This window comes from Eumetopias jubatus, unplaced genomic scaffold (genome assembly GCF_037043125.1).
Source record: "Eumetopias jubatus isolate StellerSeaLion01/CBP00866 unplaced genomic scaffold, mEumJub1_p1.0 scaffold_1, whole genome shotgun sequence".
NCBI lineage: Eukaryota > Metazoa > Chordata > Mammalia > Carnivora > Otariidae > Eumetopias > Eumetopias jubatus.
In genome coordinates, this window is record NW_028274807.1 from 145,057,523 (window position 1) to 145,070,692 (window position 13,170).

The 13,170-nt window shown below is 47.1% G+C and overlaps 1 protein-coding gene across 3 annotated transcripts in view; it reads left to right on the top strand.

Annotated features, from left to right (window-relative positions):
- Nucleotides 1–11,986, top strand: part of CMTM7 (CKLF like MARVEL transmembrane domain containing 7) — a 55,224-nt gene extending 43,238 nt beyond the window's left edge. The window contains exons 2-6 of one of the 3 annotated variants that reach the window (XM_028106981.2): nt 116–289; nt 6,463–6,561; nt 8,665–8,828; nt 9,401–9,482; nt 11,297–11,986. In XM_028106981.2, coding sequence (XP_027962782.1) covers nt 116–289; nt 6,463–6,561; nt 8,665–8,828; nt 9,401–9,470 — 507 coding nt within the window. In that variant the 3' untranslated portion in view covers nt 9,471–9,482; nt 11,297–11,986. The remainder of the gene's footprint in view (nt 1–115; nt 290–6,462; nt 6,562–8,664; nt 8,829–9,400; nt 9,483–11,296) is intronic. The other 2 variants (XM_028106982.2, XM_028106983.2) reach the window with 2 other exon arrangements.
- The last annotated feature ends 1,184 nt before the right edge of the window (nt 11,987–13,170 follow it).

A 13,170-nucleotide genomic window follows, 5' to 3' on the forward strand; every position in this document is an offset into this window, starting at 1 on the left:
GCCAATTTGTGAGGAGATCACCAGAATTGGAGCAATTTCTCCGTGTGCTGAGGTTGTTTGTTCCCTGGGCGTCCGTCGTGGGCTGGTCTGTGACGCGTCTGCATTTCTGTTCCAGGTCACGCTGCTGATCGCCTTCATCTGCGTCAGGAGTTCTGTGTGGATCAGCTACAGTGCCTACAGCTACTTTGAAGTGGTCACCATTTGCAACTTGATAATGATCCTCGCCTTTTATCTGGTGCACCTCTTCCGCCTCTACCGCTTGCTCACCTGCATCAGCTGGCCACTGTCGGTAAGGGGGTGGCCCAGGGCCCCGAGACCTGACAGACTCCGTCCCATCTGCCCCTCCCCCACAGCCCCCCCTCCTCCATCACCTCTTCCTGCTGCAGCCCTGAACTTCTCACTGTCTGGTGGGCATCTCAGCCCATGTCCCGCTGGTTTCTAAAGCTCACCTTCCAGGGGCGCCTGGGGGGCTCAGTTGGTTAAGCGTCTGCTTTCGGCTCAGGTCATGAGCCCAGGGTCCTGGGATCGAGCCCCGCATCGGCTCCCTGCTCCGCGGGAAGCCTGCTTCTCCCTCTCCCTCTGCTGCTCCCCTTGGCTGTGTTCTCCTGCTCTCTCTGTCAAACAAATAAATAAAATCTTAAAAAAAAAACCCAATTCACCTTCCAGTGACAAGAAAGCTGTGTGTGTGTTTTCTCCAGGGACAGAAAAGGGGCCGACTCTGTGTGTGAGGTAGGAGGAGGAAGCTGATAAAGGCGATGGGTGTTTATACTGTTGTGATAAGATTTGTCAGCTAAAAGGGACTGGGGGAGTCTGAGGAAAGATTCCAGAAGTTTCCAGGATTTTTTTCTTCCCACTATATTATTATTTAAATAGCTTGATTGACATACAGTTCACATACCATACAATTGCCCACTTAAAGTGTTCAATTCAACAGATTTTTCCATAGTCCCAGAGTTGTGCAAGCATCACCACAGTCGATTTTAGAACATTTTCCTCGCCTCAAAAAGAAACCCCATCCCCTTTCGCTATCACCTCCCACCTCTCATCTTCTCCAGCCTGAAAGCAACCGTGAATCTACTTGCTGTCTTGTGAATTTTCCTATTCTGGACATTTCCTGTAGGTGGAATCATATGTGTGGTCTTCTGTGACTGGCTTCTTTCACTTAGCAGAGTGTTTTCATGGTTTATCTATGTCGTAGCGTGGGTCAGTACTTCATTTTTTTAATAGCCAGGTCCATTGAAAGGATAGACCACATCTTGTTTATTCGCTTATTGGATGGACATTTGGGTTGTTTCCACCTTTTGGGTATTATGAAGCAGTACGAATAATGCTGCTATGAACATTCGCGTACAAGTTTTTGGTGTGGACATGTTTTCATTTTGCTTGGGAACATACCTGAGAGTGGAGTTGCGGGGTCCCATGGTAACTATGTCTCATTGTTTGAAGAACGGCCAGACTTTATTCCACACTGGCTGCCCCAGTTGACATTCCCATGGGCAGTGTATGAGGGTTCCAGTGTCTCCATAGCCTTCTCAACACTCATTATTTTCTGACTTTCTGAATTCAGTCACGATAGCGAGTGTGGAGGGGTATCTCATGGTTCTGATTTGCATTTCTCTGATGACTATTGATGTCAGTCATCTTTTGATGAGCTTTTTGGCCATTTGAGTATTTTCTTCAGAGAAAAGTCTGTACAGATCCTTTGCCCATTTTTGGATTAGGTTGTCATTTTATTACTCAATTCTCAATTCTCCTTTGTATATTTTAGTGTCCTTAACCTTGCTGAACTCATTGTAGATCTAACAGATCATTAATGGATTCCTCAGAGTCCTTTGTATATTTTAGTATATTTTAGTTACAAGTCCCTTACCAGATAAATGATTGGCAGATATTTTCTCCCATTCTTTTGGTTGTTTTTCATTTTCTTGATAGTGTCCGTTAAAGCACAAGTTTTTAATTTCAATGAGCTCTAATTTAATTACTTTTCTTTTTTTGGTATAAAAAAATGTTTGTTTGGTGTTTTGTTTTGTTTTGTTTTTGGTATAAAATCTAAAAGGCATTGCCAAATCCAAGATCATGAAGGTTTGCCTCTATGTTTTCTTCTAAGGAGTTTCATACTTTTAGCTCTTACGTTTAGGTACTCGGTCTATTTTGAATTAATTTTTGTGTCTAGTGTGAGGTAAGGATTCAACTTCATTCTTTTGCAGGTAAATATCCAGTTGTCCCAGCACCATCTGGTGGGAAGACCATTCTTTCCCCCATTGAATTGACTTGTCATCCTTGCTGAAAATTAGTTGACCGTAAACACATGGATTTACATCTGGCCTCTCAATTGCATTGATCTTACCCCACTGTCTTGATTGCTATAGATATGTAACCAGTTTTGAAATTAGGAATTATGAATCTTCCCATTTTTTTTCAGGATTGTTTTGGATTTTTGCAATTTCATATGAATTTTAGAATCAGCTTTTTAGTTTCTACGAAAAAGTCAGCTGGGATTCTAATACAAACCATTGAATCTATAGATCGATTTGGAGAATATTGCCATTTTAACAATATTAAATCTTGTGACCTAAGAACATGGAAGGTTTTCCCATTTATTTAGATCTTTAATTTCTTTCAACAGTGCTTTGTAGTTTTCAGAGGGTAAGCTTTGCGCTTTTTGGAGGGGGGAGCTTAAATTTGTTCCTAGGTATCTTACTCTTTTTGATGACATCCCAAATGTAATTATTTTCTTAATTTCGTTTTGGGATTGTTCATTGCAAGTGGACAGAAATACAAGAGATTTTTGTATATTGATCTTGTGTCCTTAACCTTGCTGAACTCATTTTAGATCTAACAGATCGTTAATGGATTCCTTAGGATTTTCTATACAAGATTATGCCATCTATGAATAGAGGTAGTTTTATATTCCCCTCCAATCTGAATGCCTTTTATTTCATTTTCTTATCTCACTGCAAGATATTAGTTGAATATTGAAGTGGCAAGACCACACATCATTATCTTGTTCCTGATCTTAGGAGGAAAGCATTCCATCTTTCATCATTAAATATGATGTTATGGATTTTTTAGATGCCATTTATCAGATTGAAGAAGTTAACTTCCAGTCCTACTTTGTTGAGTGTTTTTATCATGAAAAGGTATTAGATTTTGTCAAATGCTTTTTCTTTGTTGAGATAATCATGTTTGTTTTCCCCTTAATATTCTGTTAATATGGTGTATCACATTGATTTTCATATGTGAAACTAACATTTGCATCCCTGGGATAATTTCTGTTTGGTCATGATATATAATTCAGTTTATGTGTAGCTGGATTTGGTTTGCTAGTATATTGTTGAGGATTTTTATATTTGTATTCATAAGAGATATTGGTCTGTAGTTTTCTTGTGATGTCTTTGGTTTTGTTATCAGGGTAATACTGGTCTCATGGAGTGATTTGGGAAGTGTTACCACCTCTTATATTTTTTAGAAGAGTTTGTGAAGAACTGGTATTAATTCTTCTTTAAATGTTTGGTAGAATTTTGCAACGAAGGCATCTGAGCCTGGGTTTTTCTTCTGGGTAATTTATTATTATTATTAATTCAAACTTGACTTGTTATAGATCTATTCAGATTGTTTATTTCTGCCCAAGTCATTTTCAGTGGTGTGTCCTTAGAGGAATATGTCTATTTCATCTAAGTTTTCTAATTTACTAGTATATAGTTGTTCATAGTATTCCCTTAAAATCCTTTTACTTCTGTAAGATCCATAGTGATGTCCCCTCCTTCATTTCTAATTCTGGTCATTTGAATCTCGTCATCTTCTCTCTTTTTTTTCTTGATCAGTCTAGCTAAAGGTTTGGCTATTTTGTTGATCTTTTCAAAGAACCAGTATTGGTGTCACTATTTTCCCTATTGTTCTTCTGTTCCCTATATCATAGTTTCTGCTTCAATCTTTTTTTCCTTCTTTCTCCTTGCTTTAGGTTTAGTTTGTTCTTTTTCCAGTGTCTTAAGGTGAAGATTAGGTTATTAATTTGAAACCTTTCTTCCTTTTTAATGTTAGGTATGTATAGCTATAAATTTCTTTCTGAGCACTGCTTTTGTTTCATCCCATAATTTTAGTATATTATATCATCATCTTCATTCATCTCCGGGTACTTTCTAATTTCCCTTGTGATTTTGCATTTGATTGACCCAGTAGTTAGGAATGTGTTAATTTCTATGTATTTGTGGGTTTCCCAAAATTCTTTCTGCTATTGCTTTCTAATTTCATTCTGTTGTAGCTGAAGAACATACTTCATATGATTTCAGTCCTTCACATTTATTGAGGTTTGTTTTATGGCTTAGCATATAGTGTCTCCTGGGGAATATTTTGTGTGCATTTGAGAAGAATGTATATTCTGTTGTTGGGTAGAGTGTCTTATACATGTCTGTTAGGTCTAGTTGTCTTATAGCATTGAGTCTTCTATTTCCTTGTTGGTCTTCTCCCTAGTTGTTCTACACATTATTGAAAGTGGGGTATTGAAGTCTCCAACTAGTATTTTTGGATTACCCATTTTTTGCTTCATGTATTTTGTTGCTTTGTTATTAGGTGCATACGTGTTTGTAATTATTCTGTCTTCCTGATAGATTGCCGTTTTTGTCATTGTAAAATGTCCCTCTTTGGTAACATTTTTGTTTTAAAATCCATTTCACCTGATACTAGTATAACCACTCCAGCTTTCTTTTGGTTGCTGTTTGAATGACCTGTCTTTTCCTTCTTTCTGCTGTCAGTCTATCCGTATCTTTGAGCATAAAGTGTTTCTCCAATAGACAGCATGTAGTTGGATTTTCTTTTTCTTTAAGTAGGCTCCACGCCCAGTTGGATCCCAACATGGGGCTTGAACTCATGACTCTGAGATCAAGACCCGAGCTGAGACAATTAACCCAACTGAGCCACCCAGACACCCCTGTATCTTTTTTTTTGTTAATCCAGTCTGACAACCTCTGGATTGTTTAATTATTCACATTTAATGTTATTACCTGCTGTGTTATTTTGAGAGACATTTCTTTTGTGTTCCTAAGGTAAAGACCCCCTTTCAAAGTTATAGCACCTTTCTGCTTCTTTTGAGAGCAAGGTCCTCTGGTAGTGATGCTGATACTGAAACACTCTGAGGAGAGAGAAAGGTTGGGGGCAGGGATGGGGGTGGGTGGAGAGGGGAGTGCATGTTGGGGGGTAAGCTCAGCCCCACATTTTTGATGGGGTACTGTCGAGGCACTTTCCATCTGGGACTCTCTCAAGTCGGTTTCCTCGACCCCACGTCTTATTCCTCTTTCTTCATGGGTGAGCACCTCGGAGGTAGGGAACCCTTAAGCTACCGATCCGCTCTTCAGTCAACATCTCTGTGGTCTACCTTCTGATATTCCTTTCTAGTCGCTAAAGGAGAAACTGGGGCCTTTGATTTCGCACAGCTTTCAGAGGAGCTGCAGGTTAAAAGTGGAATGCTTTTCCAGAATTTAATAGGTGCCTGCCCTTATGGGCAGGACTTCACGGAGGACTAATTTCTGAGTCCTCATGGAAGACAACTGAAAATGAATACACTCTGGATCCAGAGGGAGTCCTCTCGTGGCCCTAAGCCCCAGTTCTCCTCTGATCTGGTGTTTAATGGGGAGGAAGAAGGAAGAAGGTGGAAGCCTTACCCTGCTCCTGAATGACAGAGGTTCAGCCTCATTCAGGGCCTGCAGAGTGGGCATTTTAAGCCCGGAGGGTGAATGGGGTGCAGATGGATGGAAGCAGAGGTGGAATCTGCCCTGCTAGCAAACTCCTCAGCAGTGTGGCCTGAGGGCACACTCCCAGACAGCAGAGAGAAGACGAAATGAGGACAAAGCGAGGAGGCTTATTAGGAGCCAGAAAGTCAGCTCCCCCCCGCCCCCAATAAGCACTTCACAGAAGGCTGCTGACCTCACCCTGGGCTGTGACTCCAGATCTGAGGGGGCCAGCGCCTCCAGACTGCACCTAAAACTGTTCACAGAGTGGGCAGGCACTCCAGGCAGCCACCAAAGCTAGCACGTTGTTAGCCCAGAACTTTCTCTGAAGCAGAAATGAGAGGTACACATCTCTTGAAGGGGCTCTGCTTCTCAGAGCTGGAGCTTCCTTTAAACTCTGCGAGTTGTGGGAAGCTGTTGGCTGGAGGTCCGGGTGCTGTCTACAGATCGCTCTCAGGAGGGGAGCAGTCCTTAGTGGGTATCTCTCCTCACATGACAAGTGTCCTTTCTCCCTGTCACCTCTCTGGCTGCCTGCCCGGCTCCTTTTCTGTTTTGCGGGGCCTCATCCTGGCCGGCCTCCTGCAGCTGCTGCCTGTGAGCGAACTGCTCTGTCAGGATGTCATGAGGAGAAGACGAGGTGCCACTCCCTCCCCTCTGTTCCTGTCTTCTGTGCCCAGTTGCCTCTGAGAACCAGGAGTGGACCTCCCGACCCACAGCTTTGCTTTGTTTTTGTCCCCAGGAACTTCTGCACTATTTAATCGCTACCCTGCTCCTCCTAATCGCCTCCATTGTGGCAGCCTCCAAGAGTTACAGCCAGAGCGGACTGGTAGCTGGAGCGGTGAGGACAGTCTCGGGGAACCTTCACGAATGAGTTCACTTCTAGCGCATTTTATTCCTGATGGGCAGCGAGGGGATTGTTTCCGGGGCCCTTCCTTTCCCAGAAAAGCACCCATCAGAACCCACCCGGATCCAGCCAACAGCAGCCTCCAAAGAGCCGGGTCCACAACAGAGGGTCTCAGCAGGTGGATGGTCAGGGTTCCTGGCACACTCAGATGGCCCCACCGGCCCAGCCCTCCCTCAGACAGCCACTCCTCACATCAGGGGGCCAGTCGGTCTTAATGCACATGCCCGTTCGGGCCATTCGTTGGTGGCTGCCTCAGAGCTATGCAAAGATCCTGAGGCCTCTTTGGGGCCCAGGAAAAGAGCATGTGATCAGTTAGTGATACCTGCCATGAGCGGCAGCTCTGCTGGTCCTGATTTGTAACAGTATTCAGGCCGGGAAACAACACTGCTAGACCTTGCAAAGGTGAAAATTAATCCATCTGATAGCCTGAATAGAAGGATGGAAATGTATAAAAATATAGTGCTGTGGGAGCTGTGTTTACCACACATATGCAAATATATATACATGGGTGTGTTCACGTGTATGTATTTATTTTTAAAAGACACAGATTCCTGCCATCTGACTTCTGATTTAGCTAATTGGTTACAGTTTGGTGGCAATACCGATTTGCCTCACTGATGAGCAGATGAAATTTTTTAAACGAGGGTTTTTGTTTTGTTTTGTTTTGTATTTTTAGTGAGAGGGAGAGAGAAGCAAGTGGGTGCGAGGGCAAGGAGGGGCAGAGGGAGAGAGAATCTTAAGCGGGTTCCGTGTCGGCACGGGGCTCCATCTCATGACCCTGAGATCATGACCTGAGCCACAATCAAGAATCAGACGCTTAAATGACTGAGCCACCCAAACACCTCAATTTTTAAAATGAGTTTTAAGAAAAGCTCTATGAGACAGTCACTCTTTCATTTATATGTTAGCAAAATTGTCCAGACTTTGGGCTAGGAGTGGGTTAATGCCTGGAATTCCACCGAGGGGTGGGGTCTGTCCTCCAAAGGTGGGCTCGGGGCAGCCAAGCCTTTGAACACTCATGGGCTTAAATGCCTCCCCCTGCAGTTCCCAAGCAGAGGGGTGGGCACCACCTATAGCTTACCACCCGCCCGACTACAGGCAGGCTGGTGAGGGAGACACAGAGGAAACCGGTGCCCATTGTGTTTCGGGACCACATGGAGAGGTTCTCCCTGGGTTTTATGATTCAGGTTGCACATAACCATGTTTCTTAGCCCCAGAATCCCAATAAGCCCCATTTATCATACACCATCTTGGTGCCTAGGACCAAGCCTCGGCCATGGGGGGGTCCAGAGGAAAGAAAAAGATACAGTCCTTGCTTATGAGAAAATGGTCATCCAGTTTAGGAGTCAAGGCCAAGGCCCATGAAACAATTAGCAAACAAGGCTCTTCATCCAGAAGAGCACTATGTAGCAATATAATAGACTGTTCAATTATGCAGTGCAGACAGTAGGAGACCGGGATGGTATCTAATGTGCTAATTGTGCAGAACAGACAATGAGGGGCCAGGACAGGCTCCAATAGGCTAATTATGCGGTGCAGACAATCGGTGCAAAAGGAGCCAAGGAAAGGGACCTGGGGGAGGGGAAGGCGGATGTGGGCCTGTGGGGGCAGCCTCCTCTGTAAACCAGCAGCCAGGCTTGAAAAGCAAACCAAACCCTTGGAGACCGTGCCCTTTGTCTGGCTGCTCCCGGGCTGTGCCTACTGCACGTCAGCCCGTGGTTGTGGCCACGTCGCCAACCGGAGGCCATTTGCAAGTCCAGGAACATCTGGGCAAAAATCGAGCAGGGCTCTGGAGCCAGATTCCTAGGGCGCACATCCCATGTCCGGCCCTCGCTGGCTCGTGGCCCTGGGCAAACTAGCTGACTTGCTGTCCCTCCGTGTCTTTAGCTGCCAGATGAGGGAGACAGGAGGTAAGAGCAGCACCCACCTGGCAGTGGGGTGGGAGTTGAAGGGACCAGCACACCTAATGGGCTTAGAACCCGGGCGGGCACATAGTCGGTGGTCAGTAAGTTATAGCTCCTGCGTTGCTGTTCACAGGTCAGGAACTGGCTTCAGGCTTCCAAGTGCCAGACAGACACCAGAGTGTGTGCCTGCTTCTCTCTGGACCATCGGATGAGCCCCACCCGAGGCCCTTTTCCTCCCTGGCCGCCCTGTTCCTCATCTTTAAATGAAGCTGGACGGGGCTGGGTCAGCTTTCCTAGGTCAGCGAGATCAGCCACTTGAGCACTGGGTAGATCCTCAGAAAGGGAAGGAGCACTACCTTCACTGATTTTAGTCTAAGATTGTTGAAATATGTGCAAACATAAAACTGTATATCAAGGCCTCAGCTTCTGGCTATTACACAGCTATAAAGTGAGACAGAACAGAAAGCCATTAAGAGTGAAATGCAACGCTGCCCCATCCAGTAAAATCCATTTGAACGTTAGAAATTTAAAAACCCCTACTGAAATGTACAGTTCCACCCTTTTCTCTTTCATTAGCCCAGATAATTGTCTTGTACAGACAGCGCCTTGGCCTCAGCTCAGTTGTAAATACGAACTCCAGCATGGGCCCTGAAGTTGCCTAGAGTGAGGAGGGCCAGGAGGTGGAGCCCAGAGCCTGAGGGCCAGGCCTGAGCTAGGGCCCTGCACCTGAGCAAGGACCAGGTGGTCAGGTCACTCGGTTCCCCAGGCTCCCCCTGGGCCACAGCTGAGACAGGGATGAGAAACATAAAGGACAGCCTGAGTGATTGGCCCTTGGCCTGGGAACCTCCTTTCTTCTCTGTCCTGTGCAGGTCTTCGGTTTCGTGGCTACCTTCCTCTGCCTGGCGAGCATCTGGATGTCCTACAAGATCTCGTGTGTGACCCAGTCAGCAGGTGAGTTCCGGTTGTCGGAGCACAGGCGATCTCTGAAAGTTCCCTCTGCCGGGGAACAGGGGGACGGCCTGTTGTGGAGTTCAGCAACAGGGAAGGGGCCCCACTGCAGGGGAGGCCTTGAGGGGTAGGGGCCCAGGTGGAGAGGCGGAACCCAAGGCCCTCTGCTCTTGTCCTGTTGCCGTAGCCCGGGACATCCTCACGTGTCCGCCGCTGATGCTGAACCATTTTCTTTAAATCCATTTCCTAATGACAAAAATGAAGTGTAGGGAATTTAGAAAGTGCACATAAAGAAAAAGAAAAAATTTTTCATGAAAACCATCCGTCATCACATTACCCAAAATAGCACCTGCTGGGTGTCTGTCCTTCCAGTATTTCCTCTCTCTGGATGGATGGATGGACAGATATAAACATACATAGATATATATGTTGCTTTTATTAAAGGATCCGACTTTATGTGTTATTTGTAACCTGCTCTTGTTCCCCTACTTAACCACCAATCAGGCATTTTCCCCACATGGTTGGGGATTCTTCTCCAACATGTTGTTTTTTTTTTAAGAGTTTATTTATGAATTCATTCATTCATTCATTTTTAAGATTTTATTTTTAAGTAATCTCTACACCCACCGTGGGGCTCGAACTCACACTCTCCACTGACTGAGCCAGGCGGGGCCCCTCTTCTCCCTCACTTTTAATGGCTCCGTGCCTTGGTGTGCAGTTCACTGCAGTTCCCCTGCACGTCTGTATCATAGTTTACTTGCCTCCTATCTGGGGTCATTATGTTTTGTTTTTTTAATTCTTTGCTACTAAACAGTGTTGTAAAGAACAGCCTTGTAAATACAACCCCACACTCATCCCTAATACCCTTTCTCTTTAGAATGCATTTCTAGAAGTAACACTGCTAAGAGCTGTTTTGATTAGTCTACTTCTCTACTCCAGCCCTTCCTTTCTTTGTTCTTCTACACTACAAAATATCAGAGCATGCACGGCCTGTGGGCTGAGCTGCCCCGCAGAAGGGTTGTTTCATCAGAGCTTCCATTTCCTTCCAGAAGCTACTGACGCTGAGGGCAGGGAGCCAGTCACAAAAGACCACAGACTGTAGGATCCCACTGATGGGAAATGTGTCGAATGGGCTCATCCCAAGAGGCAGAAAGAAGATGGTGGGGGGGCGGGGGGTGTTGCCAGGGGCTGGGGGACGGGATGGCAGATGGGCAGGGGCCCTCTTTTGGAAGTGATGAAATATTCTCACATTGTGGTGGTCAGTGCTTGAGCCATCCTATGAATATTTGAAAACCTTGGAAGTGTACAATTTAGACGGATTTAGTGGATTGTATGGTATGTGGAGTCTATCTCGGCCAAGCTGTTTAAAGAAAAAAAAAATGAATGATGAAAAGTAGAGAACGTGAAAGAGAGTTACTAGGTAACAGCTAAAGGTGGTATGTGTGTAAATATTGGCAGAAACATACGGCTTAAAATTCACAAAGGAAGAGCCAAAAGGCACTTCAAGTCCCCCTGAGGATGGGCTGGTTCAGCTTGGTCGCGGCCAGGCTGAACCAAGCGGGGCGGGGGGGGGGGGGGGGGGGGGGGGCGGCGAGGGGGTGAGGGGGAGAGCAGGGATGGAAATCCTCCCCGCACTACTGAATTTTTTTCTCTTTGAGAAGTGTACTTAGAAAGGCTAAAATCATTCCAAGGGCGGTGGGTGCGGGGTGGAGAAAGGAGGAAGTGCACTGAGCCGAACCAGGTCAGCCCCCTGCTGTGTGGCTTCTGCGTGGGCCCTGCCCTGCCAGCCGGCCTAACTCTGCTATTTCCCTCCCAAGATGCAGCTGTGTGATGCCAACCCAGGCCCGGCCCCGCGGGGGGCCCTGCGGACAGGAGGGTCAGTGGGCCAGCCCCCACGAAGGGCTTCTGACCCTGTGCTCTTCTGCCAGAGTCCCGTCCACGCGGGTGGGCGCAGGAGGGGGGCTTCGGCGTCCTCCAGGGCTCCTGAGCCGCACGGAGCCTCTCTTCCCAGTCCTCCTTGGAGAAGAGTCCTCCCCGCCTGGGAAAGAAAAGCAGCCTCCAGGGAAATGTGGTCTCTCCCTCCTGCTTTGAGAACCACCTGCCTCAGGGACTGATGACCCCACTTAACCCACGAGGGAGGGGTTTCTGAAAACTCCTGCCTAACTCTGCTTCTACTTCACATTCCTCAGGGGAGTGAAGCTGCCTTAAGTCCTCTTATAGAAACCAAGCCATCTCCTAATTTATCTAGCTTGGAAAGCCTCTCTGGAGAGACCCTCTTCCTTTAAGTGAGGCGTGTCTGCAGAAGCACTCTGTGGTCAGCCTGTCCCCAGATAGGAGATCCTGGCTCCTTTCGGGCCTCAGCCTTAATTCCCATTGTGTGTGTGTGTGTGTGTGTGTGTGTCTGTGTGTGTGTGTGTGTCTGTGTCCATGTGTGTGTTGTATGTGTGTGTCGATGTGTGGGCATGTGTGTGTGTTGTAATAAAATATTGACTTGGCCAATTGCACAAGGATTTCTTATTAACTGAGGCTGTCGACCAGGAGTAAAGTGATGGGGCCCACAAAGCTCATGGGGAAGCCTGGGGGCCCACCCCTGTGTGTGCACACCACCCCTTCCCCGGAGGTGAGAACAGCAAAGGATGCAGAAGATACGGGCCACTCAAGATTTGCATATTTTCAGAGTAAATTGGTGGTGAAGGGTGGAAGCCAGTACTGTTCACACAAGACAGAAAGTAGTACTCAAGAGCAACACAGGCAGCCCTAAAAAAAAAAAAAAAAAGGGGGGGTAGAAAATTCTGGTACCTACTACAACACGGATGAAGCTGGAAGACATGATGCTGAGTGAAATAAGCCAGACACCCCAGGACGAGTACTGTCCAATTCCATTTACAGGAGGTTCCTAGAAAAGTTACAATTCAGAGACAGAAAGTCGAAGGGTGGTGGCCGGGGCCCCGGGGCAGGGGACTGGGGAGTTCGTGTGTCCCTTTGGGAAGATGGAGATGTTCTGGAGATGGATGGCGGTGGCTGCCCAACAACATTTATAATACCACTGCACGGCGCACCTAAAAATTGTAAAATTGGTACGTTTTATGTATCTTTTACCACAATTTTTTAAAAAAGCAATACAAGACATTCTGTCTAGGCACCTCCACAGCTGGAAGAGCCTCTTGGGGCGGGGGGAAGACCGAGACCCAGGTCACACCCAGCCCAAGGCCAGCAGCATGGCCGGCACCATGTTCTAGTGGGTGCTAGAGAATCCAGGCTGTGGGACGCAGGTGTCCTCCCTGAACCAGGCCCTCCCTGGGACTGCTCAGCCCAGGGCCCATACCCCTGTGTAACCCAAACTCCATACCCAGCTCCCCAGCTCCCAGCACCGGGGAGGTGGCCCACAGGGCAGTCGCGGCCAGGCTGAACCAAGTAAAGAGAGGAGGGAAGACTGGACCCTGGACGGAGGACAGGGCGTCAGGGGCCAACCTGAGCACCCCCCCCGGGGGGGGCGGCACTGGGAGACCAGGCCAAAGCTGGTCTGCCCACATCCTCCCCCACAGGCAGCCGGGTCCCTGGTGGGCAGAGCCTCCCTGGGGAGGGAGGGAAGATGGAGGGTGGCGCTCTCCCTTGGGGAAGCCTCTGCCACCCACAAGAAAAACCTGCTCAGACCTTGGTGGGGTTCTCTCCAGCGGGCTGGTGTGAGCAG